This window comes from Rousettus aegyptiacus, unplaced genomic scaffold, assembly GCF_014176215.1.
Source record: "Rousettus aegyptiacus isolate mRouAeg1 unplaced genomic scaffold, mRouAeg1.p scaffold_m13_p_17, whole genome shotgun sequence".
Taxonomy (NCBI): domain Eukaryota; kingdom Metazoa; phylum Chordata; class Mammalia; order Chiroptera; family Pteropodidae; genus Rousettus; species Rousettus aegyptiacus.
In genome coordinates this window covers 5877723-5904675 of record NW_023416292.1, presented here as the reverse complement: position 1 = coordinate 5904675, position 26953 = coordinate 5877723, and the positions used below count along the sequence as shown (strand labels likewise).

Sequence of the window (26953 nt, the reverse complement as noted above, 5' to 3'; positions counted from 1 at the left end):
CAGCACCCTCTCCCCACCCCTCCCCACCCCCGCCAGCTGCCCCTTCACCCTCATGGTGCCAGTTGTTTGCATGACACGGTGCGTGTCAGAGGCCAGGAAGCAGGCAGGACCGTGGGGAGAATTGACTGAGGAGAGGGACTGCACTCCAAAGCAGGAGCTCCAAGCTCAGGTTCTAGACCGCTTCAAACCTATGTCCCAGCCCACGACGTTTGCTTGGGAGAGGCGGGTGGGAGTACAGAAGAGAGTTTTTGCCAAAGTTCCATGCTCCTCGAGGAACACTCAGTTTTCCTAGCATTTCTCACTGTGGATCTGGCCTGTGGTTCCTTGCTTTGGATCTCTGAGATTAGACCATTCTATCCAAGGCCTTTCCAGAAGCATCTCCAGCTCATCAGACCTGGTGTCCTGAACTGCAGCAAAAAAACAGCAGATGGACCAAAGATGCAGAACAAGATGCGGGAGCCCGTGTGCACATGGAAAGACCCAGGTCGCAATGTAGAAACAGTCACAGAGAAATGGAGAGAGGCAGGGTGACAGAAAAGGAAGATAAAGAAAGAGGCGGACAGTGTGCATAGGACAGAAAGAGCTGAGAGCTAACAGGAAGGCAAATGGGGACGACCCTTCCAGGCATCAGGGGCCTTCTCAGTCTTCCCACCCTAGGGAAGGCTCCTCTGGGCCGAGCTGGTTGGCTGAAATACCAGGTTATCTCCACTAGAGGGGGCTCTTGAAAACCAGGCTTCTCCCAAAACAGTGGCTTTTGTGCCTTTTGTTTTGTTTTGCTTTTTTTTTTTTTCTTTAAGAGAAGGAAAAAAAATAGATGAGATATATTAGACACTCCCAGCTGTCACTTCTCAGAGACCACAACTGGTAGGGTCCTATAGCCAGTGGGACCACTGGGCCCTGTCTGGTTGCTGGGGGCTGGGAAAGGCGCCTGCAGCATTAGGCGGAGGTGCCCGGCGTGGTTAGCAGCTCAGGGAAAGTCCTGCGGGTCAGGATGCCTCTGGGGCGGGAGGCTGGGGGGCGGGATGCCTTCTCAAGTTAGCAGACAGTCCAGTCAGTCTGCCGGCTGGCCCGCCACAGGCTCTTGCCGTTCTTTATCGGCAACAGAAGTTTTGGCCCACCCCCAAGGCGCCTCCACATGCCTTCCCTCCTTCCAGCTTCCTAAGTGCGGACTTTTCGAAACACTCCCAGGTGGTGGCAAAAATGTTCCTGAGGACGCTTTTTAAAACAGGCCTTTCAGGAACTGAACGCATGTCAACGTTGTATATCTGATTTAATCTTGGTCTTCGTTTTCTCTGTGGGAGGCTTTCTCTGAATTATAAGTCCCTTTTCATTTCAGCAGAGGACAATATGGAGAGAGAGCTGAGTCCAGAGGGTTTTTTCATCTGAGGAGATAATAACCGTCTAAGAGGGACATGGAAAAATATTGAGGTTTTGGGACAGGCAGAAGGCCAGAAACTAGCATCTCTTCAGATCTGATACTAACCCCTGATATTTAATCTTGACTTCCCTTTGGCTCAAATTTACCTGGGATCAAAGGGGCAGGGAAGGGAGGAGAGAGAAAAAGAAAAACAAGATAGATGTATCGTGTTATGACAGTCTAATTCTGCTTTTCCTTGGCTAAAATTACTTTTGGTAGGAGAGGTAAAAGGCATTTGAATTGCCCTTGGAGAGTTCAACTTGTCTTTGAAAAGGAAGAGGGGAGGAGAGTCCTGGGTTCAGAATGAAGAGCCAATGAATGAACCCCTGCCCCTCCTTCCCCTCGCCTTCTCCTCTGCCTCCCCCAATACACTCCATTCTCTCTGGAGCTCTGGAAAGGGGACAGAGGCTTCTGACAGAGGTGCTTCCCTGTGCTGTCTAGGGAATTAAACTCCTAAGCTTTCTCCTTTTATATCTGAACAGCCTCCCTTCCGACCTTAGTTTCCTGTTTGGAGATGGAGGGCTAGAAGAGTGAGGGCGGAAGTAAAACACGCCTCCAAGTGTAATCTCCACATTTGAATTGCTGCCCCACACTCCTGCCCTTGCAATGAACCAAATAGGAAGACACTGAAAACAGGAATTGGAATCCTTTTCAGTTTAAACAAATAGACACCGGTCACTGATGTAGTGCTAGGAATGGAGTGGCTCTTACTTTCAAATGCGAAAAAGTAATAGATCCCACCTTCGAAAACCTCACAGTATCCTCTGGGGAGGGAGAAGTGCATAAGCCAAGCACCCCCAAAGAACTTTGGGGGTAAGGCAGAATGGGGTTAACTAGTCAGGAAGTGAAGGCGCAGAAGCTCCTGGAAGCTTTTACTCTGGTCCATGGAAAGCGCCTTGGGGATGGGCCAAAAACTTTTAGTGCTGATAGGGAAAGGCCAGGAGAGAGACTCAGGAGCCTGAACCTCACAGCTTCCTGTAGAGGATGGCTATCTAACCTCTCTCATTCCTCAAACTCTAAGAGCTGCCCCCAAGCATTTTCCCCCTCATTATCTTCCTTGGATTTTAAACTGACAACACGGGGGTGGTTTTCTATTAGTCAACATCTTAGAGCAAGATCTCCAGTCCCTCACTCCTGAGGGATTTCACATTGTATTCTATGTAAATCGCATCCCTTTCCGGTCCCCTGGAGCTGGCGGCGTGGTTCATCAGGAAATGTTATTACTCATCTGTATTCACATTTCACTGTCCAGAATCCTGCTGTTAACTCACCCTCTCTTATCGGAATGAACTCATCAAATGGATCAGACCTGAGGGGGAAAAAAAGCCCCTACCCCTTGGCTGAGCAGCGGAGCTCTGCCACGGGTTTGCCAGGACGTAGGAACCCCTGTCTGTGCAGAAAGGAGGCGGGGAAGGATTAACGGAGGGCGGTTAGGAGGAGGCAGACTTAGACTCAATTTAAAAATGTCTGATACTGCGGTGGAAGGTGGTGTTCTTCTTGTATCTCGAAGTGTTCAAATCGAGTCTGGTGTCGGGAGACCCTGTCCTGGGATGGACTGAACTAGGGGGCGTGCTTGGGCTTCAAGAGGCCTTTGAAACCCTTGAAAGTTTGCTTTCAAGACATATATGGAGATAGCTACCTACTTCTCTATATCCGAAGAGGGGTGTATGGCGCCCCCCATGTAAAGAACCCCTAGTCTCTAGAGCCTTTTCCTACCCTCACTTTCTGCTTCCTACCCTGGTGTTGGAATGGGGGCTTCGGATGAGGAGCTGTAACCCCAGTGCCCCCCACATCCACAGGGGAGATGACTCACTCTCAGAGTAAAGGAGAGAAATCAGGCCAGGCTCAGAACATTGGCGGGGAGGGGGGTGGTTGTAACTACTGGCAACTATGGGCAAGTCCTTGACCCTCTCTGAGCAGGAAGCAGGGCAGAGGGCAACTCCCTCTAAGGGAGAGAGGCTGGAAGGTTCAGGAAAAGAGGAAGGGATGGGTGAAACAATCCGCCCGCCCACAAAGGCAGGAGGACAGACGGGCAGACAGTGGCCGGAGGGGATGTTGCTGCTTTGAAGTGCTTTCCTGCTTCGTGAAAGCGAAAGGCCTCCCTGGTCTGGGTAAATATTACATTGGCCTCTGACCTCCCACCTACCCTGGCTGCTCCCCCAGCTTCCTGTTCCTTCCTTCTGTCCCTTTGCTTGGGTAACAAAGTTACCCGAGGGAGCAGAACATGTTTTCTGAATTTGGGGGTCCTCAGTGGGAGCCCAGGCCAAAGCTAGACGGGAACACCATGCTCCTTCCCAGTCCTCATACAGGAAAGGCCTCTTTTGGGTCAGCAAGCAGCGCTACCCGGTGGCCCCCCCGGTGGTCCCCCGGTGGTCCCCTGGTCCACTTTGGCGGGTGGTGATGTTTTCCAGGAGACGTACCGTCAGGATTTCACAGCCCCCTGACAAGGCTGGCCCCCGACCTTCACCCCAGCTGCCTAAACCATCCCGACAGGTCCCTTGACTCTCTGTTGAATTAAAACCCACACTACTAGGGTTTCTGCTAGGCGAAAACTCCAGGGTTTATCTAGAAATTAAAAAAATTCGAGCGTGCCGCCCCACTGTGAGTGGCCTCACGCTGGTGCAAGAGGTCTGGGTCCAACCGAGAGGGTCAGAACAGATGGTCAGGATGAGTCTGGTGTCCGGGTGGGGACCTGACAGCCAGGAACAAAGGGCCTTGCTTCACACCTAGGCCCTTCCTCCTTCCTGAAAGATTTCTCGCCTGCCCCCCGGGGCTCGTCCTCCATTTGCTCCCGGGTCCCAGGAGGGAGACCCTGGGACAGCTGAGGCCTGCCCCTTGCGCCTCACCTCGGCTTGGCAGGACTCCCCAGGCGCCCTCACTCGCCTTTGTTTCTGGGGCCAGGCAGAGCAAGATGGTCAGGGGATTCGGAAGAATGACGATTTTTGCTAATGCGCAAAACTATTCTAAAATCTAGAGCAGGAATAAAGCCAAGCAAGGGACATTTTTCTTCTTTCTTTCTGAATTTGTTTGGAACATCTGAGACAAGTAAGATTTTATTTTAAATATGTCTCTGTGCTATAATATAAATAGATAAAGGCTGAAGACTCGGTGGAGACTGGAAACAGGAAAACCAGTGGTGATCCTGGCTCTGGGGCCGCGTGTGTGGCGCGGGGTCAGCATTTAACCGTTGGGGCTGGCATTTGAATTCTGAATTTGCTACCCTTCTGGTTTTGGTGCCATCTGATCTCAGGGTAGAGATGAATGCTATTGTCACAGAACTGTTAGAGTAGCATTGTTCTGGAAGTCAACCTCCCAGGGCAGGAGAAGGGGCAGATTTCAGGGGCCTCTGGCTACCTGCCTGCAGCAGGCTTACGTCTCACTGCAGACAGCTGCTCGGAGCATGGGTCCGGATGGAGCAGGCACAGCGTAAAAAACATTTCCAGGAGCCAGGGTCCCAGAGCGCGAGCTGGACCATGGCCTTAGGGATTAGATCCTCGGCCAGTGCAGATCACTGGTCAGAACCCGGCAGGAGGCCTGGGCAGAAGCACCTGCTGTCTTCTCCCGGCCCCACAAGCTCCCCCACGGCCCTCCCAGCTGAAGGACAAGAGCCTTGTCCCTTATTGGAAGTGCAGAGCAGAGAGTCCTGCGCATTGGAGAGCACTGTCCACGAGCCAGCTGTGGAAAACGAATGTGACAAGGTGCCTTCATTTTATTTTCTAAAATATTAATAAAATGACAGTTTGAATTACAAAGGAAATAGGTGTTCTACGTAGAGTACTGGGAGAAAATGTTTCGGAGCATTTGATAGTAACTTTTCCCCGGGCCCACATAACGTGAAACCTAAGTCCAAACTGGGGGAGTGCATTGCCCTGAGTCACACAGAGAGCGGCCAGTCACTGCTCTCCTTTTGAGCAGGTTTGTTTGCCCCGGCCTAGGCCAGTCCGCCCTTTCGATGTACCCAGTTAGCCACCTTCTTCCCTGACCTTGTGCCCAGAGAGACCTCTCTTGGGTTTGAGCAGGGAAGCAGTGTTCCCCCAAAACTGACCCCTCCCTTTCTCTGCCAGTCTGCTGGCCTGTAGGACACATCAACTGCCTCTCCTTGCACTGGGCAGTGTGCTTTAGGAAGCCCCCACCCCCACCCCTTAAACAGCTCCGACCAGCTTTCGCCCATCCTCGGCAAGCCTTGCTATTTGCACAATGAATGGCTCTGGCAAGGCCAAGCCTCCCCTCCCTCCCCGAGAGGCACTGTGGGCACTGTTTGTGTTTCGGTGTCTGTAGACTCAGCATTCACTGCTTGAAGAGGGTGAGACAATGACCTGAGCAGCTGCCTGTGGACTGCTGGCTGGGGGCCGCTAGCACGTCGGGCCGACCAGGCTTCGTGCACCGTGCACCTGGGAGCATTCTCGGGCAGCCATGACAGATCCAGAGAGGACGAGGGCGATTTGGGATCCAGAGGACCTGGTCTAGGCCACCTGATTGGCTTTCCCCTCACGTCCCAACTTCCTAGGCCACACTTTCCACCAGTTGTCCCTGGGACCCTCGGAGAAAGAATAAGGCCCTGGCTCCTAAGGAAGCAGACATTTCTGGCCCGAGGACAGGAAGAAGCAGAACTCTTGTGCAGGTGAGGAAAAAAAAAAAAAGGCTTCACCAGGAGCCTGCCCAGGTAAAAGAAAGGCACATTACTTGCAAGGAGATTGAACATAATTTAATATGAATGAACAAATGTTTATTGATTATCTACTATGTGCTAGATATTGGGAGGGAGGCAAGTCACTGTGCTGGCTTTTGAGGAGTTTACAATGTTGTACCAAAGGAGAAAGGGAATACATGCAAACGTTGTCACACAACTTAAATGTAAGTATTTTAGAAAAGAAGTGAAAGAGATTAACCAGAGCCATCCGACCCCGGAAGGGGCTGTCTAAGGAAGGAATGGGCTCCACATCATTTGAGGAATTCAAGCACAGCTTGAAAGTTGTCGGCCAGGTCTCAGGAAGGGATTCTTGTGTAGAGCAGAGAGATATAAGTGGTGGCCGAGATCCCCACCCACCTCCAAATCTTCCAACCTTGAGTCTCCCTGTTTGCTGCTCAGTAAATTCAATGAAGGAAAAGTTGAGAAGTGAAATTGAGTGTCAGGTCTGCAGCTGCTGGACTTAATTCCTTAGTAAATAGAGCTGATCTTCACACCTTCGCCCCCAGGAGTCCCCTCAGAGCAGGGTGCAAGGAAGGCTAGGCTGGGGTAAGCCCCAGTTACGCCTGGAGCCAGAATTCTCCTCATCAAGTTAAAATGAGCTCTCCCTCCCTCTGCAAGCAGGGGCAGACCCCTCTGAACCCGGACTCGGCCAGCTCTCTGTGCAGCCCTAACTTCTAATCATTGTCATAAACGGGGTGGAAGCAGCTGCTCACTCCAGTCTATTATCAGCTTGGTTGGAGACAGAGAAATTTAAATGACAGTAAGATGCTTAGCAAAGAAACGAAAGTCGATGTTAAAAATAAAGAAAACAAGACAGCTTGTTTCATCGAAATAGAAGGGTTATTAAACAGCCTTGAATTAATCAGTGATCTGCCAGGGCTGGGAGTTGCAGAGCAGCAGGGCCAGGGGAGCTGGGAGCTGCAGGAGGGGGAGAGGAGGAGGGCAGGTCGGCGCCGCCTGTGCTCTGGGGCCAGCTGCAGGGACCTGGGGACGTTACAGTCTTCAGAGGGGTGGTGGGCAGCTAGTAACAGCGGGTCAGGGAGGGAGGGGACCTGGGGACTTTGGCATCGCAGCCTCTGTCCCTAGGAAGACCCGCTCCTGGATTGTTTCCATCTGCCACCACCTGCACCACCCCGGAGGCCAGTTCCAGTCCTCGGCCTCTCCCCGGCCCTCCTTGCCACCAGCTAGGGCTGGACAGGAGCCAAATGGCATTCAGCGGATGGTCAGAATCTCCCAGCCCCAGGTCTTTTACTCTGAACTCAACTCCATATGTCCCACCCCCATTTCGCAAGAGTGTCACAGTATGTCCCTGAAGTATGGCCACTCTTGCCTACCTGGAGGCAGAGAGTGATCTCTGGAGTAAGTGATCTCTCCTTGCAGATAGCAGGTCGTGGCACTTACAACCCCAGACAGCGGAGAAGCAGGGTGACACATTTAATTCCAGGAGCCCACGTCTGAGTCCTACTTCAACATGTAGTACCTTCGCCAAAATATTTCACCTCAAATATACCCGTGTCTTTTCACCTATGAATTAGTGATGCCGACGCTACTTTCTCCCTCACAGGCTTGCATGAAAGATACTAATTAATGGTGTAACATACGCAAAATTCTTAACAAAGAGTAAAATCGCTGCACAGATGCTAGCTCATATATTTGTGGGGTCCCTTGGGACCTCAGAACAAATCATCAGAAGAAAAGTTTTGCAGAGGGCACAGAATGGGACTGAGGAGAAAGGAGACTCGCTCGCACCTTGGCGGGCTGACAGGTCTGTGGGCACATGAGCACTCATCCCGTCGGGGTGTGCAATGGGCTGCATCTTGGATCAGTCATTCCAGGCGCATTTTCTTTGCTCTTTTTCCTCAGCCCTCCCTCCCTTCTGAGTCCCTCCTGGCTGTTTACCCTTTTCCAGTCTCCTCTCCCACACCCCATTCATCATGGGGGCCAGATTCTCACTCAGGGAGTTCTTTTCATCTCTCTGCCCCAGGTCCCCCCACGCTGTACTGCCTCCTGCTGCTTTCCCTCCAGCACATTCTTCTCCCTGTCAGCCTGTCTGATCATTGCTCCCTTCACTTTCCCTCAGTGCCCAGCTCCCCAGACCCTGAGGGTGGAGGTCCTGGATGTCCCCACCTGATAGGGCCTCACGCACCTCAAAAGTTTCTTTTCCCCTGCAATCTCACCCAGGGGCTGATGTCACTCTAGGTGTTAAGAGACCCCTGGCCAAGTACACGTAAAACTTGGCACAGACAAGCCCCTCAAGTGGACAGACCTCTGCCAGGAATGCCAACCACCCCACAGTCCCCACGCTTCCCTTTTATCCAACCCACAGCACTTGCCCTGCTCACATGTGTGACTATGAGCTCGCCTGTTACTTAAGAGAGGCTGCCTGACAGCTCGGGATCTTTCTTGCAAGAGCTCAGAGTCTTAGACAAAGAGAGAAAAATAATAGAAACTGAAGGTGGGAAGGTACAGGGTGGGGACACAGCCTGCTTAAGAAGCATCCTCATAAAAAGGAGTTACAGCTCTTTGTTGGAGAGAAGGAGAGACGGGGAGATGAGGGAAGGAGATTCCTGCTGAAATGCTGGCCAGACCCAGCATGCAAAGGGCCCAGAGGATGTGGGCCTCCAGCCCTCGGTTCCAGCATCTCCTCCTCCTATGGGCCAGCTTTCCTCTTTCCTCCCTTCCTTCCTGCCAAGGAACCAGGATGACTCACCAAGCGCTCGTGGCCTTTAACGCACCCTCAGGCTGTGAGAGGAGTTGGGGTGTAATCTGGCCAGCACAGGCCGAGGGGACTGTGGAGAGTGGCTGCTGAGGGCCAGCTGCACCTAGTTCCTCCCCAGAGGCCAGGGTCTGGGGAGCTGGGCACTGGTCACCACGTTCCCCAGCACAAGAATCACCCCTCACCTGGCTGAAACAGAGCCCGCAGCCTTTGTCGCCATCATACAGGGCAGCTGTCACTGCCAAGGAGAGGGTGCCCTTGTGCAGTGTTGCTCCAAAAACAGACACGAGAGTAATCGGTGTTTATTCAGAGCTGTAGGGTTTACAAAAACACTTTCACATCCATCATCTCATTGATTCTCACCACAGCCCTGTGAGGTGTCCTTTTACAGCCGAGGAAACTGAGGCTCCAAAAGGTTAAATAACATGTTCGGGGTCACCAAACGAGGAAGTGATAGAGTGACTTGAGCCCAGGTCTGTCTCTGAATCCCAGTCTTTCCTCTGTGCCCACCGCCTGGCCACATGCACCACAGCGAGTCTGACTCATGGAAGAGCCCTGTTCCGAAACCTTCCTGGGCAATCTCCCCACCCCACTCTGCTCTGGATCACCTCATGTTGTCAATTGACCATTTGTTATAATAGACTTTGTATTTGATCTATGACATTATATGATTTGTGGCTTTGGAGCCGTCTTGCCAAGGCTTTGCCTGCACAAGCCCTGTCTGCACTGGGCGTTCTTTGAAGGCAGAGCTGGTATCTTCCCGTTCTTCTCCATCCTCCTCCCCCATGCAGCCACCTAGCCAGTGATATTCACTCTTCACCCAGTGGGTTCAAGATAAACTTTTTAAAGCCAGGATCCTTCCAAAATGGTTCACTCCCTTCTTTACTACCACCAAAAGCTCAGTTATGACAGATCATTAAGCCAAGTGTGGTGGTTCAGACCACATCGTAGGGCAGAGTAGGAGCTGAGAAAAGCCAGTGAGTATCCCTGTCTCCCCTCTCCTCCGTTCTCCATGGTTCAGACTAAGCATAGACGGAATGAAAGGCATGGGGCTGGCCCTGCGTGGGATGCCGAAGGGCGTGAGGTCTTGTCTCTGCCCTCTAAGAACCTCCAATTCAGTGAGAGTATAAGACATAGTCACGTAACATATGAGAGCCAACACTGCAACAGCAGTTTCTAATTGACTTTGTAGGAGAAACAGGTGATTGGCGATTGGGGACGTTCTAGAGGCTTCCTGAGGCTTTGAAGGATGGACAGGGTTTTATAGGCAAAGAGGAAAGTGGAGATGGGCGTTCTGGGAAGAGGAGCGCACGGAGGTGAAACTGTGCAAGGGATTCTGGAGGCTCAACAGGTAAACGAGTTTACTGGAAGTGGGGTCACTCTGGGAGAGATGAGAAGGGGGAGGCTGCAGAAAGGCGGAAGAGCCAACTTGGGAAGGACTTGAACTTGCGTGCTTAGCAGTCCAGCCTTGAGTTTATCTGGGCAGCAGAAGGTGTTTCTATCGGTAGATATCACACTCTGGCCACGTGCCTGGCAAAGTTAGACAAGGAGTCTGAGGCACGAGGAATGAAGCGGTACCAGGCACACCCGGCAGGACGTCTGCGGCTGAATCTTAGCTGCTGATGGCTTTTATCAGGGCCCGTCTCATCCGATAGTCTTGGCGACAGCCTTGCATGCACCATTGCAGGGAGGCTACACCAGGCTTGCTGGTAAAGAGGCCCACTCTTGATCTTTGGGGAACCCTGACTTCTAGAAATGGGCACTGTTAAAAAATGCGCCTTGATGTGGCAATAATGGCCACTTTCCCTGACGACGATGAAGCAGGAGCGATGGGGAGTGCTCCTTGTCCCTAGAGCACTTCAGTGGCCCACCGTGGGAGCCGCTGGGGACAGAAAGACAAGAAGGTCTGCAAGAGAAACAGGAAGTGCTCTCACCTGGGGGCTTGTGGGGGCCATGGAAATTTTTCTTCAAGAGGAGAAAGACTCGGGACAGTTTTTCAGGAAAGTAAGTGGGTTTGGGGCCAGTCCATTGCCTGAGAGCTGAGATGAATGCCTGGTGTTTTGTTTGAATTTTTTCTTTCTCCCCTTTTTTCCTCCTGTTTCCTCCCGCTGCTGTGAATTGGAGCTGTGTCATTATTCTTTGAAAACATGACTGCAGTTAATGGCAGCATAATATGCCATTATGTGGAGTAACTGTAATTTATTTAACCATTTACTTGGGCACGTTCTACCCTGTGTCCTGCTCTCCTGCCTTTTCTACCTCAGAGTCCCTGGCTCTGCCATGGACAGTAAGGGAGGGTAAGAAGGCAGGAGATACATCTCCAGGCTCCCCGAAAAGGTCGTGTGGAATTTCTCTAAAAGATGACTGGCAGTAGGCAACCGTCTTGCCACAAAACACCCCAGGATTCTACCTTGTGACACGCATAACTCAATTCATGCCACGCCCACCCTCAGCCCTGCTCCATTACCGAAATGGGAGCCTCCAATTTTGACCTTTAAAATAAAGTACTTGCCAAGTATAATTTAACATTCTAGTGAGTCTTTCCAGACCAGAGATAAGAAGGTTTGGTTAAAAAATTAAGCTAAGTATCTAGGCAATGTGGAATAGTAAGTGTGGGCATCAGAAAGTTCTTCCTAGCAGAATGATGCTAGTCTAGTTATCAACTTTCCTGAGAGTGTTTTTCCATCTGTGAAATGGGAATAATAACACCCATCTTGCAAGATAGTCACAAAAATTTTCATTGCATATGCAAAGAATATAGTATAGTGAGCTATATAGTAGGTGATAAATAAAAATAATAGCTGCTCCTCTTTATTTATTATTTTGTTATAGAAACAAATGGGAGTTGCTATTATTATGCTACTCACGGACCTTAGTGTATGAGGTCTCCTACCATGAATCTGGACTCAATTTAGCGGACTCATATCCTCACTTTTATTCTTTTGCTTAATTTGGAAGGAGCCTGATAATTTCTTTTCTTGTCCTTTAATCCTATAATTCCTACCAGAACAGCAACCCACTACTAGGATGGATTAAACAGGGTCTAGCTTAGAGTCAGGGGAGAACTGGGGTGACCTTTATGAGCCCCCACCCCTTATAGTGCCAGGGGCAGGCTTGTCCCCAGGGTCTGCAGCTCCTAGCCTCAGAACCCTGCTAGCCAGCAAAAATTCCTTCTGCCCCAGGGTTGAGGTGGCCCTGGAAAGGCAGAGTGGGTTGAGGAGGGCAGAACCCCTGAAGGGGGCGAGGGGGGGCCTGGGGAGGGGGCGGTTGGAGAAGGCAGCTGCTTGAAATTGATTGCTCCTGTAGTTCAGTTTATACCATGGGCTCTCTCAGCGCTGCCCGGGTGGCGACCTTTAGATAATAAAGGGAATTCTGGGAGATTTCTGACAGGCCCATGACATATGGGGCAGGTCTGCAGGGTCAGGCATGTATCTCCCTGTTCCTGGCCCCGGGGTAATGAATCTTGTTTTGACTTTGCAAAGCTAGCCCAGCCAGCGCGCCCCCACCCCCTTCCGCAACCCCCCAATGAGTGCGCGTCTTTGGAGCCTTCATAACTCAGGGAGACAACTCCAAACTTTTACAGCCTGTGAGAGGAGAGGGCAAACACTGGATGTTTTGCTAAGGCCCTGGGAGAGCTGCTTCAGTTTCCAGGGCTCAGTCAGAGTCCACTGGGAGACCTGGGGGGAAAAGCAACCCTCCCTGGCGTGAAAAGGCAGGAGTTCCCAGGACAGGCGGGAGCGGGAGCAGGGGTGGGATTGAAGGGAGGTGGCTCCCTGGGAGTCACAAAATATACTCTAAGGTTCTCAGGGTCTATGAAGTGACACACTGGCTCTTCTGGGCAGAAGAAGAACAGGGCAGAGCAGGCGAAAAGACTGGAAACCGCTCTGCAGGAAAAGCCCAGCCCAAGTGGGTCCTCTGGGCCCAGGTGTTTAGCTGGGGAAGGAGGAAGCGTGCTGTTCTGCCTTCGGTCCTCACAGCGATGTTAAGAAATCTATGTCTCTAAGCGTCGTCGTGGCCCGGGATGGCTCATACCCGCCCCCTCGCTACCAGCATGCGTGCTTGCACTTGCAAGAACGCATACCCCTTTTCTCTAAAATAACAATCCCTGAGCCAAGATGCTAGAGTCCATTTCTCCTCCCTGCCAGGTTAGTCTGCTAGAGCTGCTGGAACAAAGTGCTGCAGACTGGGTGGCTTGAATAACAGAAATGCCTTATCTCATGGCTCCGGAGGCCAGAAGTCAAAGCGTGGGCAGGGTTGGTTCCTCCTGAGGGCCAGGAGGAAAGGCTGTGCCCCCGGCCTCTTTCCTGGGCTCGTAGGTGCCATCTCTTCACATCATCTTCCCTCTGTGCCTGTCTGTCTCTGTGTCCAAATTTTCGTTTTTGATAAAGACAACGATCATTTGGATTAGGTCCCGCCCTGATGACCTTATGTTAACTTGATTACCTCTTAAGACCCTACCTCCAAATAGTCACATTCTGAGGTGCTGGGGTAGGACTTCCACATACGAATTTCGAGGGACACAGATCAACCCTTTATACTTGCCGTCCTGACTTCCTGACCGACATCTAGCCCCTGCACTTCACCCTGTCACCCTGCGTCTGCCCACCGTGCCATCTGAGAGGTAGAGACCGTCGCTGTCCCGTGCTCGTGGGCGCTGCAAGGGCCTATCGCCAGAGCAGAGAGCCACACGCAGCTCCAGCTCTAGTCACTCAGCCCCTCGCTGCCTCACCACCTAGAGTGTGGGCTCCTCCCTCACTCCTAGCGGGGCTGTCAGGGCCTCTCTGAATTTCCTTTTCTTACTCCTTCGTTTGTTATCAGCAATTGGATCTGGTTTATCTACCTGTGAAAGGAATTGCATGTAAGACAAGCAGGGAGTCTCTCTTCTCATGGTGAGAGAAGTTGACTGGGTACAAATTGTCACCAAAAGTTGTGTTGGCACACACTGGGGGGCCACAGTATCATCCGTTTCACCTTCTCGGGGAAGGGTGCCAAGAGGGCATGTAGCCAGACACCCGTTTTCCTCCTCTGTCTCCCCTCACCTCACCTTCTCTCTCGCTCCGTGGCGAGGTAGAGCTACTTAGCTCCACATAACGGCACAGAGTCTGGGGGGAAAAATGACATGCGATTAATGAAGCAAACGCAGCTGGTATAGCAGTGACATCTAAATTGTTCCTTTGGTCCCGTTATTTTCTGTAAGAAATTCTCCCTCTCCCCACCCCCACCCTCTTTTCCCTTTAAATCGTGTGCATAAAATACGCTAATAACAATCTTCGGTGTCTGTACATGAGTGACAGCTGAAATAAGAAAAAGACTAATCGTACCTCCTGCGGCCCTGTCACATGGAGATTAAATGAGCCTCTCCCCCCCCCCCTCTCGCCACCTCTCTCCCCTATTCTCTCTCTCTCATGGTCTCTTCTCAATGAGAATCATGGGCATTTGAATAATAATATTATAGACGCCATCAGGGTGACAGTGGGGAAAAAATCAGCTCAAACCCATGATTATTCCTTCAATCTAATAATTATTTAAATACCAGATAACTCCTTTCATTCTAATTGAGGCCTTTCAGCTGCCGGCATTCCCCGGGGCCTTTGCGTTCGCCCTCTCGCTCACCTTGTGCTTCCAACGTGCCTGGACTACCTCCGAGGTCGGTGTTAGACAGTGACGCTTGGGATGTTTGCATGTACAGCCACGCAAATGACATTACACGGGGTCCTTCAGGGTCATTCCACCCACAGGGGACAAGCTGGGTCCTGCCATCACACATTTAGACATTTTATCCTCATAGACTTTAATTCATAAAAGTGTCTAAAGGAGCCTTCTGAGGTCATTGGGACCAATCCCCTGCCTCTGAGTAAACTTCCTAGACAGCTGTTAGGAAAATTCACTGTCAGAAAAGCCCATAATCCCCCGCAGTCCTCTCTAGATAGGACATCACCCCCCTAACATCTAACTTTAATCTCTGCTGCAATTTCTAACTCTGGGAAGAAGAGGCTTCCTGTGATTAGACTCCATCTGACCTCTGTGAGGCCCTCCGTAACACAGGGGGATATGGCATAGGATATTATAGCCCCCAGGTCACAACACAGGTGCCATTCCCGAGTGCGAAGACTACCTGGGCCTGCCTGGGCGTCGAGTGCATCAGAAGCAGCCGTTCTCCCCAGCGCAGAAGGAAGCCATGCTGAGAGCACGTCTTTCCCCCAACTCTGCCACTTAATCCCACGCCTCCTTGAGTCTGGCCCGCGCACCGCCTGCCTGTCCAGGCCCAGAGCCAGGCTCAGTTCTGCCCACTATGGAGACACCTCCATCAAAGGCACCTTCTTTTCCCAAACAGCGCAACCTCAAAGCAGACCACACTGAGTCCCAGGACCCTTTCACCTATGACACAGGAAGCACTAGATGTTTTGCAGAGTTCTGATTGCTTCCAGGTCCTGATTCGTTTTGGGTCACCTTGGACAGTTCGTTTTCTTTCCATAGGTTTCGGTTTCTTCATCTAAAAATAAGTCATGGATCGGCATAATCGTATAATCTCCTCCAGCATTGACCCTAAATTGCTGCTTTAAAGGTGCTATTAATTAGAAAGAAGCTGAGGGTGGGGCAGCGATGGCCTTCCCCCTGCCATGGGAGAGGGAGGAGGGGGGCCAATTCTGGGGGCGGCTGCTCACTCCGCTGACTTCACAGCCCTCATTGCTGCGCTCACTCTTTCTGTCACCATCTGGCTCCTCGGGAGCCTAGTAGGTGCGGTCATAATAATCGGCACCCTCTATTGTTGTCGTTAAAAAATAGCATAGCCAGGATGGTCTGGTAATAGTGCTGGTGATGACCGTTTGGGTGGTGGTGATGAAGGTGGTGTTGGTTACTGCAGAATGCAGAGAGTGCTGATGACGGAGCTACAGGTGGGACCAAAGGTGTGAGATCTAAGGTCAGGAACTTTGACTCAATTCGGCGAAATCCCGTCCCAACTCCAACTCCTCTTCTTACCGGCTCCTTTTGCAATAAGGGAGGCGAAGTGAAAGCGTAGAGGCAAGTGCGCCCAGAGCTCCCGAAAAAGGCAGCAGAGTGGGTCGGCAGGGTGGGGAGAATCCTGCACTGAGCCAAACTGGAAATGCCTGAATGTCATTTCCCCTCTGCTGTGCCGCCGACGCCTGCAGCAGCTGATCGGGAAGGTACCGCGTGCGTGCACTGCTGTCACCAGCACCCGCCTCCTGAATCCCGATCTGGGAGATGGTGTCATCAGGCCCTCCAAATAAAATATTTAGCGACACCTGCTTCCCAAAGAGGCAAGCGTGCCCTCTGCTTGGCATCAGGAGTGCTTGGAATAAGTTGTCCTGGGAGACTCCACTGATAGAGTGTCCTGGTTGGAGACTTGGGGTGGGGTGGGGGGAGAGGGAAATTGGTAGGAGAACCAAGACTTAGGCAAGTGTTGGCTCTTGAGAATGTGTAGGGAAAAGTGATTTCACAAACTGAACAGATAGAGAAGTGCTAGAAAGAAGGAGCCGTCATAAAGAGGAAACTGCTAACGTTAATATTAGCAAAAAATCGGGGTTAGGAGGAACTGCCAGGTACAGAAAGTCATAGGCATATGTTAACTGGCTTCTGCCAAACTGAAGATGGACAGCTCATTCTAAGGCAGATCATGGAATGGATGGAGGTAAAGAGCCAGAAATATTGACAAATAAATTACTACTAATAAAGATTAATGTATGGTGAACTTAAAACGGGCTGTGCATTATTCTAAGTGCTTTATAAGTATTAACTAACTTCATCATAATAGTCTTATGAGGCAGATGCTAGTACTTATCCCATTTTATGTAGGTAGTGAGATAGTGTCACAGAATGGCTAAGGAATTGACCAAGTTTACGCAGCTATCGGCTCTGTTTGAATCCAAGCATCTAAGTTCAGAGTTCATGCACTTAACCATTGTACCACACAGCTTCTCATCAGAGGTACAAAGGTGGGTGCCTGTCCCCCTTTTTCTGAACTCGAGTAGGAAACTTGATCCTTGCTAACTAGGCCTGCTTTAGAGCAGCTACCTGGTAACATCAGCCTTGGCATGAAAGGATGGAGGCCCTAAGATAGAGCATGAGCGTTCTCGGCCACTCCTGCACTGCAGGAAACCAGGCCAGTTCTTGACTGCAGTCCACCACTGCCTGTTGCTCCTAGATGAGCGACCCCTGAGCCCCATGGGATGGATCTGCTCGGCGGGTCACCAGGAGCAGTCTGATCCAGAGTAGATACTGGTTGAGGAGTGAGAGGGGAACAGCCCAGCCACAGCGGTCTGTTGGGAATTCCTGGCCTGACCAATTTTACCAGGTGGAATGGAAGGACCTCAGCTGCCATCTCAGTCACAGACTCTAGGCGATGCCAGATCAGTCTACAGCCATAAAGCTCATGGATGACACAGGCAGGATTTGAATCCAGGGTTCCCGAGTCCCCCGCTCTTCCTCCTGCTCCAAGACTTCATACCAGGCCAATTTTCCCATTTATAGTTCAACTCTCAGGATCATATACCTCCTCCAGCCTCCCTGAAGGCTGCAGAGAGGATATGTTGTGACTTGTGCAATAGTGTAATAGGGAAGATAACCTCAGATGTATTCTCTTTCCTTTGCACATGCTTTCCAGATCGAACCCCTTCACTGGGTCAAGGATGGGGGTCAAATGTCAGAGTTTGAGGTCAAAGGTCTACCCCCAGTGTTCATTCCCGTGGAAAGAAAGAATATGAGAAAAAAGGAAAGCCGGGAGCTCTGACAGGATTCCTGAAAAGCAGCCTCCTGAGGAGGCTTCAGTGAAAATAATAACTAGCCGAAGTTGAGCATTCACTGTGTGCCAACCACCAGGCTAAGAGATTTCCCTGCATTATCTCATTTACTCTCAGGACAGCTGAGAAGTAGTTACTGTAATTATCCCCATTCTATCAGAAAGGGAGGTGAAACTTGACTGGTCCAAGGTCCCAAATTTGTTCACAAATCTGCCAAACAACAAAAGCCACTCGCTGTTCAAACTGTGTCTCTAGGGAATGCTGGGCAGAGACGGTGAGATGCTTGATCTTAATCTCACACCCTGTCCTTTGATGCTATCTCTACTGTCACAGGCTAAACACGTATGTGCATGTATGTTGTGGAGAAGCCAGAAGTATACTGCCCACAAACTCGGTGTCGGAATATCTCAGAGAACAGTTTCTAAAAGGCAAAACTGTAGGCGTGGAGTCGTGACAATTATAATCCTCCTCAGGGCTCCTGGTAGAACATACTGCCCTGCACCTGAGGCCAGAGCAGCTTTCCAACTCAGAGACAGGGCCGTGGCCTCTTGCAGTTCCCTGTCCAGCTGGGGAATGTGAGGATTCTGTTATTTCCTTTACACAACTCCTCGAGGAATTCACGTCCTGCTACCGGCCCCAGGACATAGCTAAAAATAAACTCTGGTTTTCAAACCCAAAGCTCTGTCTGTCAGAAGGCTTTGCCGGTGTGCGGTGTGCGCGTGGGGCCGGAAGGGCTGAGTTGGAGTCCCCTGAGGTCAGCCGGAGCCTCACGATGCTGCTGCCTTCCTCTTTCCAAGGAAGCCTGGGGCCTCGTGAGTCACTCCAGAAGCCCCGGCGGAGCCTGGTCGGAGGAGTCAAGTGGGGCCTGCCTCCGGCACCGTGGCGGCCCTCAGACCCAGGGCACAGAGTTGAGGTGGAGGAAGGGGCATTTCTAAAGACACAAAACAGTGCGATTCCCAAGGTGGCATTTGTTCTTACTCTAGCCCAGTCCAGCCAGACTGGGGAGGGCAGGGAGAGGCAGGACTCTCCTAAGCTGCCTTGGAGCCAGTTCTCCATCCTTGGCCTAGGCGTGTCCACTGCTGCCGCCTCACCGCCCAGAGCTCTGTCTGGGCTTGTCTGAGAAGGGTGCTGGCAATCCGTCCGGCGAGGAGGAGAGGTTTCTCTGCTACACGGGCTGCTGCCTCCTGCTGCCGCCACTGTCCCAGTCGCCTCGCTCCACCCCCTGCCCAGGAGTCTCTAGAAGCTCTCAGCAGGGGCCCCACTTTGCCCCTCTGCACAGCTTCCTTGGAAGACAGAACAAACATTAGGGCCTGGGGGTCTAAAGGGAGGGGAAGGAGCAAATGAGTCAGGGCAAGAGCCTGACTAGGCTCCCACAGGGCGGGCTGAGGCTGGGGGTTGACTTTATTGACCCTCAGTCACGAGGCCTCAGCAATACTGGAATGAGACTGACCCTCGACTTGCCCCTCTTTGCTCTGCCCCACATTTTCCAAACCCAGAACTCTTGCCCAAGTGTCTGAAGGTGGACTCAGATGGCCAGTGCCCCTTAGCAAGGCCTCCTGCACCCCGCCGGCAGAGAAGCAGAAGTTGAAGCAAAGTCTCCAGGACCTGGCAGCCTGCCCACTGGGAGGCAGTGGCTGGCACCCTCCTGTCCCAAGCAGGAGTGTGTGTGTGTGTTTGGGGGGGGGGGGCTCCCCAACTCTCTGGGGGCATCCATGCTTCTCATGGCCCACTTGGAGATCCTAGGGCTATGGGCCACAGAGTCTTTCACTTTTCTAACAAATTTTAACCACTAACATCAGGGATTCTTCTTTCCAGAGGGGCAAGGCTGAGAGGAGGTGAGGAGCACTGTTATTCGGTAGAAGCCCTTCCCACGAGGCCAGAACATGGGGGCCACGGAAACACTGCCGTGTGAGGGGCTGGAAGTCTGCGCTAAGAGGGAATTTCATTCGCGATATCCGCCTCTGGGAGCAGTTGGCCAGGAGGACCCGGGAGGGGATCTTCCTAACGAGCACTTAAAAAATGGGAGGTTTCCACCTGGCCGGGGAGGGCAGACGTGACACTTGGGTAGGGGAGACTGGCGCTAGCCCCGACACTGGGTCTGCGGGCTGAGTGAACTTAAACAGCCTTTTAACCCTCTGAGAGAGAAAAACGATGTCTTGAGCGCACAGAAATAGAGATGCTTTGTAAAGTAAAAGAAAGGATTTTACAGTGTAAAGACTGGAGACCAAAATAGATAATAGGATTCCCCGAACCACTCGAAGAGGGAGAAAGTATGTCAAAAATAGAAAAACTAGAATACAGAAGGAAGAAACTCGCAGAGCTAGCCAGGGCTGGGACCCCGGGTCCAGCAGTCCGATTCACTCCTCTCAGGACTTATTTTCCGTCTGACCCCCCTGCCTTGTGTTTTCCAGAACCATGTGAGGGCCAACCCAGGAAGGCGGCGTGGAGGAGCGCTCAGAGAATCAGTCTCCTCGTCCTCGCCCCTCTCAGCATGGAACAGAGGAGGCCCTGGCCACGGGCCACAGAGGTTGACAGCTGGTCTGTGGTCCTGCTCTCAGTGGTCTGGGTGCTGCTGGCCCCCCCAGCAGCCGGCATGCCTCAGTTCAGCACCTTCCACTCTGAGAACCGGGACTGGACCTTCAACCACTTGACGGTCCACCGAGGGACAGGGGCGGTGTACGTGGGGGCCATCAACCGGGTGTACAAGCTGACGGGCAACCTGACCATCCAGGTGGCTCACAAGACGGGCCCGGAAGAGGACAACAAGTCTTGTTACCCGCCCCTCATCGTGCAGCCCTGCAGCGAGGTGCTCACCCTCACCAACAATGTCAACAAGCTGCTCATCATCGACTACCCTGAGAACCGCCTGCTGGCCTGCGGGAGCCTCTACCAGGGCGTCTGCAAGCTGCTGCGGCTGGATGACCTCTTCATCCTGGTGGAGCCGTCCCACAAGAAGGAGCACTACCTGTCCAGCGTCAACAAGACGGGGACAATGTACGGGGTGATCGTGCGCTCCGAGGGGCAGGACGGCAAGCTCTTCATCGGCACCGCTGTGGACGGAAAGCAGGATTACTTCCCGACTCTGTCCAGTAGGAAGCTGCCCCGGGACCCCGAGTCGTCCGCCATGCTCGACTATGAGCTACACAGTGACTTCGTCTCCTCCCTCATCAAAATCCCCTCCGACACCCTGGCCCTGGTCTCCCACTTTGACATCTTCTACATCTATGGTTTTGCCAGCGGAGGCTTCGTTTACTTCCTCACCGTCCAGCCTGAGACCCCCGAGGGCGTGGCCATCAACTCGGCCGGAGACCTCTTTTACACCTCGCGCATCGTGCGGCTCTGCAAGGATGACCCCAAGTTCCACTCGTACGTGTCCCTGCCCTTCGGCTGCACGCGGGCCGGGGTGGAGTACCGCCTCCTGCAGGCCGCTTACCTCGCCAAGCCCGGGGACTCCCTGGCCCAGGCCTTCAACATCAGCAGCCAGGATGACGTGCTCTTCGCCATCTTCTCCAAAGGGCAGAAGCAGTATCACCACCCGCCCGACGACTCTGCCCTCTGTGCCTTCCCCATCCGAGCCGTCAACCTGCAGATCAAGGAGCGCCTGCAGTCCTGCTACCAGGGCGAGGGCAACCTGGAGCTCAACTGGCTGCTGGGGAAGGACGTCCAGTGCACCAAGGCGGTAAGGAGGCGCTCGCCCGGCTCCGCTCCTGATCCGGAGTTCCAGCTCCGGCTGTCCAGTCCATGCCCCATCTCACGCCCTCCCCCGAACCACCCAGGGCCTGAAATGAGAGAGGTTTCCAGGTTTGAGGCATCAGGTGATGATGCGTGGCGGACACTCAGGACATGTGTGCTGATCCACTGAGTCATTCCAAACACAGTAGCTTCTTGAATAATAGGGGCCAGGGGCAAGAAAGAGAGAGAGGGATGGGGGATAGGAAGGGGCAGGGTGAAAATCGCTGGCAATATAATACAATGGCTCAAAGTTTGGACTTTATAGAGACAGAGACCACGGTTCAAGTTTCACCTATGCCGTTTCCTGGCTTTGGAAGTAACTTAACCTCTCTATTTCCACATTATCGTCTGAGAAATGGGAATCATAATGCCCACCTCATGGGAGAACCAGATGAGATAGTGTCTGGCATGAATAATACCACACCTGGCATGTTAGGTTTACCGTTATAAGTTAACCGTTATGCCATGGGGCAGTGCTAAGACGGATTTCTGTGCAAAGTGCTGTGGACTCTGAATGTGCAGACTAGGGGAAAATCCGAGAGCAAGGGGCCCATATGGCCGACTTCTGAGTACCCTAAAATGAGGGTGCCCGCTCTTGGGACCAAAAATCACTTCTTAAAGCGAGAAAACAGATCGTGCCTAGTCTATGCTTCTAGTTCCACCATCATTTGCTTAGTATAATAGGATAGTGGTTAAGATGATAGGCTTCGAAGTCCAGCAGATTTGAAGGTAAAAATCAGTTCTACCACTTAAAACTGCGTGACTTTAGACAAGTTTTGTACCCGGTTCAAGCTGTAATATTAAAATAGAGATAATAGCACCCTCTCTTTATGATTATTATGAAGATCAAATAGAAGATGTGTATAAAATGCTTAGCATAATACCTGACACATAATAAACATTCAATAAACGGCAGCTATAATTATTAATAATAGTCATAATAATAAAGAACCAGTTATTTGCTGTTACTTCGCTTTTGTAAAATTAGAAATTTGAACTAGATAATCTCCAGTTCTTTATGGCAATAAAATTTTATAACCTACGGCCCCAACCAATCAGAAGAAGTGGAGAAGAAATGAAAGGGTTAACTCCTTGCAGAGTTCTGCCTGGTTCCCATTGCCCAGAGGGGGCCTTGTCAGGAGGAAACTGCTGATTCCTGCCTGCTTCTGAGCCAGAGGGAAGAGGAAGCCTACACCCTTCTCTGGCTCCAGCGGCTTGCAGATCTCTCCAGCTAGTGACCAAAGAACAGCGAAAGCACTAGGAGAGAGGTGACATGTGGGACCAGGACCTCGGAGAAAAGAACACCTCACCATCATTCCCCACTTTCACCCCCGCCCCCCAGATCACATTCTTCTGGTGCAGCCTTTACAGCAGACAGGGCAGGAGGCTGCGATAGGAGGGCCCCCTTACAACTCGAGGAGTCCCAGACCCAGGGACCCAGAGACATTTGGTGGCTTTAGAGAGGATTAAGGTTTGATGAGAGAAGCTTTGGTCCCCAGGTTTAATTTTAACATGCTCTCTGGACTAACAAGGAACTCTCAGATGGAACTCTCAGATGAAGGCTTTGCGCTCTTTCCTAGAAGAGGGAAGAGGAAGGGGACTATCATTCATTGCATAGCAACCATGTATTAAAGACTGTTCTGGGCAGTTTAACTGATCTCGCTTAGTCCTCAGTGTGACCCTGTGAAGCAAGGATTATCATCCCCATTTGACAGATGAAAAGAAAAACTCATAAAGACTAAATTGCTTAAACCTACACAACTATAAATGATATAGCAAAGGTTTTAATTCGGTTTAGCCCATATGACTTCTGAGTTCAAGTTCTTTCTGTCTAGTCATGCTTTTTTAAGGAAAGAGTTACTTCAAGGTCTCACCATTTGAGAAAAAGTAAAAGACCATCAGGTGTTTAGGGATATCTGACAATTTAGAGGAGAGACGTGCCAGCTAATTCTGGGGTCTTGGACTTAGAACCAACAGTTTTCCTTATAGTCTAGATTCTACTCAGGACAGATATAAAAAAATCCACAATCACCAGCAGATTTTTGCTTCTCATCATTTCTCAGAAGCCGGCTGACGTTATGCCTTGGCCTATGTCTGCAGCCTTGCCAGCCCACAGAAGCAAGTGCAAAAGGAACTGAAACCATGAAATCAAGGACTTTTACAGCCGAAAGCAAGCTTGATGATTACCTGATTCAATCCTTTCACTTTAAACATGAGAAAACTGAGGCTCGGAGAAAGAACATGAGCCACCAAGGTCATGTGGCTGGATAGTCATAGAGACAGAACTACAATTTAAATCTCTCCTGAGTCTCACCAGGGCACCTGCTGCCTAAGGTATAGAGAGGAGAAAGACAAGTAGAAAATGTAAAACGTGGTTGCCGATTCTCTGACCTGCCTTTCTAGGGAGCAAGAAATGTCCACATTGGCTTTAGGAATCTGCCGGTAAATAGTGAATAACTGGCTCTGTGCAGGCAGTGGTGGTGGTGGTGGGAGCCCTTCAGAAGTATTTGCCAGTTTCCATGATGTAAACACGCCCAGCATAGCTGATTTCAAACCTCTAATGAGATGTCACTGAATGCAGAGGTGTACAGTCACCCCCCATGTGCTGGCCCCAGCATGCTGCTGCTTCACTCCCTTCCTGAGAAGCTTCTCCTTTCTGCTGGGTGGGCTCCCATGTTATCCAGACTCCAAGGTCATTCTTAACCTAAAAGTTAGTTCCCTTTGCTAAAGAATGTACACACACACACACGCACACACACCTCTCACATACATACAAGGGTAGCACCATTATTTCTACCAGTAGCAGGAGCATCAGCTCCCTACAAAGAATCACAAGATATGAGTCTCTGTTCCCACTGGAATGGACGGGAAGTCCCTGGTTTAACAATTACATGCCCTAGCTTAATAAACCAGTTGTCAGTGAGTGATGCATCAACCCGCCCTTCCCTGGTCAGGGTGAGAAGAGGAGATTAAAGGGAACAGGTTGCAGAGTTCCCTCTGACACTTTCTGTGCTTCCCATGACAGTCATTTCCTTCCTCATCTGGATGCCTTTTCAGACCCAGAAGGAACAGCTGCCATAGGACTCGGGGCTCTTTACTGGCTCAGAGTAAAGAGCAGCCTCTGCCCACAAGATTCCATGTCGTTCTGCCAACTAAGGCATTTCAGAGAACCCATCATGGCCCAGCCCCATTAGAGGCACTGTGCAGAGACCACAAGCCTTTTGGCAGCCCCTGTCCTCAGGAAGCATACAGTCACATACAGCCTTTTAAATTTTTTTTTTCTTTAACTGAATGAGATATCACAATTTAACATTTCCGCTTTAATGGCCCCAGAGAGGATTACTCTTCCAAGTTTATACATCCACTTAGTGGTAGAACAGAGACTAGAACTCAGGTCTTCCTGCTTTCCGCCCAGCTATTTTTTTTATTTCCTTAAGGCGATCTTTCAGAGGCGCCCCAGTCTCTCCTGAAAGATACTGTTTACACAGGTACATCACCACTCCCTTCAAAAGTCCAGTAATAGGAAGAATATCACCTCCAGAATTCTCTTTTATTTATATCTTCTTGAGCATGGCTAAAGACCTATAATGCCAATAGTGGAAATCATAGTACAAATTAACAAAACTCTTGCATGCAGTATTATTTCATTTGCTTCTCGATAATTCACTCGGAAAGGTGGGCAGGTGGTATGACACGCGAAGAAACTGAGGTTTATGTAGGTTCAGTAACTTTTTCAAAATATAAAGTTCTGTTTAATATTAGGATGACACTTTTCAATCTGTCCCCAGTATAGGATGTGATGAATACATGACTGGCTTAAAATTCTTTATGCCCAAAGGGAGGCCTTGCAGCCCAAGAAACAAATAAGAAGTCCTCTCCAGGCAGGTAGAAATCCTGGGACATTGCCTCTAGACTGAATCTCCACTGTCTAAATAGAAAGATCCCCACAAAATGGCATGGTCCATAGGGACCATGAAAATGACCAGAAAATGCATTTATGCCATCAGCTTTACAAATTACCCCTGGATCTCTTGGCAGAAAAGTGAATGGGGTGACTGCAGGTGAGTGAGGAACATTGCTGGCTCCTCTCTCTGGTTCACTGTGGGATTCGTGGGCCAGCTGGTGAGAGGTTGCTTGCAGCAAGGGTAAGGACCCTGCACCCCATGTCTGTGCCTCTCTGAAGCCTGGCGTTCTAGGGCTGGCGTTTGGGGTGGGCAAGTGTCAAGTGACGGCCATGCCTCTGTGTCTATTCACCCCAATTCCCTCCCCTTCCTTCCAGCCGGTCCCCATCGATGACAACTTCTGTGGACTGGACATCAACCAGCCGCTCGGAGGCTCCACACCGGTGGAGGGCCTGACGCTGTACACCACCAGCCGGGACCGCATGACCTCAGTGGCCTCGTACGTTTACAACGGCTACAGTGTGGTTTTTGTGGGGACTAAGAGCGGCAAGCTGAAAAAGGTAAGAGTCTGAGTTCAGACGCCCGGTGCCATTTGGCTTCTCAGCTGGGAGCCCCTTCTGGAAGATAACTGTTGGTGGAAATTTAATTATGGGCAACTCTTTATATTCTTGGTAAAAGGAGTTCGATAGGGGAGTAGATAGGGGTTAATTTTGTGGCTTATCTTCTGGCTGCTTCCCGCAGCCATTAAGGAGCATCTAGGGAATGCAAACATATTGCAATATTGCCCAGACTTTAAGGAATTGGGAAGGTGCATCTGCCTAAGGGAGAAGAAGACCTCACTCTTTATCTCCCAGTTGAGTTGAACTGATTTTTTGATTCTCTAAATTGTGAATCACTGACACAAATTCCTGCCCACGGCCTGGAGAGTTGATTGTACTGGTCAGTAGTCACGGTTGACGCCAAAGCATGCGGTTGAAGTAGATTGTGGGTCTCCATTCTCAGAACACAGGCAGGCGGTGGCTCTGCTTTCCAGTGGCACGTGGTGCCTGGGTAAGATGCCATTCTCCTGTCTTTCCTCTTCTGCAATCACAGGGTCTTCTCCACCCCTCCACTCCTACCCCCCAAGATCTGAATTGCCAGGAGGAAGTAGACTACCTGTCCTGCGCCTGCCTCGGGCACCTCCACCAGCTGGAGGCCACGGGCCGTCTGGGGCGGGCAGTGCGGGCAGCCTCTGGTGTGGCAGGCCGAAGCCGGGGGCGCGTACCTGCTTGCCTGGTGCGTACAGTGTGGAGACGGAGCACAGGCGGCTTCCTCGTGCGGGATTACAGCAGGCCACGTTCTTTCCGCTCTCAGCTAATCCCCTTTTCCCAAGCTTATCCTCCCGCCACCTTTCCCCAGTCCCTCCGCCTGCGGATTGAGGCACAAGCAAGACCTCAGCACACCTCACCCTCGATGATGACGTCACCCCTGTAGCTCTTTCCTCCCGCTCCATTTAGAGCCTGGGAGAGATCTGGTTTGGGATGTGGAAGGCGGGTGGCAGGGAGGGAGCCCAGGGAAGAATTTCCGTGTTCTGCTTGTTCTGAGTCGCTGCCAGAGGAGATGAGAAAAACTGGTCTGGGTTTCCGTGGAGGGGCCGAGTCCTCCAGACGTCTTCTGGTTCCCATGAGACCAACGCCCTCTAACCCTGTTCTCTGTGGAAAGTGTTCTTACCTGTTCCTGTCCTGTGTCCCCTACTCT

General features: G+C 51.3%; 1 protein-coding gene across 6 annotated transcripts in view; it reads left to right on the top strand.

The window, feature by feature from the left end:
* The window catches only part of PLXNA2 (plexin A2), a 197723-nt gene that overhangs the window by 4326 nt on the left and 166444 nt on the right, over positions 1 to 26953 (top strand). For 3 of the 6 annotated variants that reach the window (XM_016150253.2, XM_036234462.1, XM_016150261.2), the window contains exons 2-3: positions 19994 to 21261; positions 25594 to 25776. In XM_016150253.2, coding sequence (XP_016005739.2) covers positions 20074 to 21261; positions 25594 to 25776 — 1371 coding nt within the window. In that variant the 5' untranslated portion in view covers positions 19994 to 20073. Of the gene's footprint in view, positions 1 to 2798; positions 3529 to 4580; positions 6039 to 19993; positions 21262 to 25593; positions 25777 to 26308; positions 26952 to 26953 lie in introns of those variants that run through there. The other 3 variants (XM_016150260.2, XM_016150259.2, XM_016150256.2) reach the window with 3 other exon arrangements.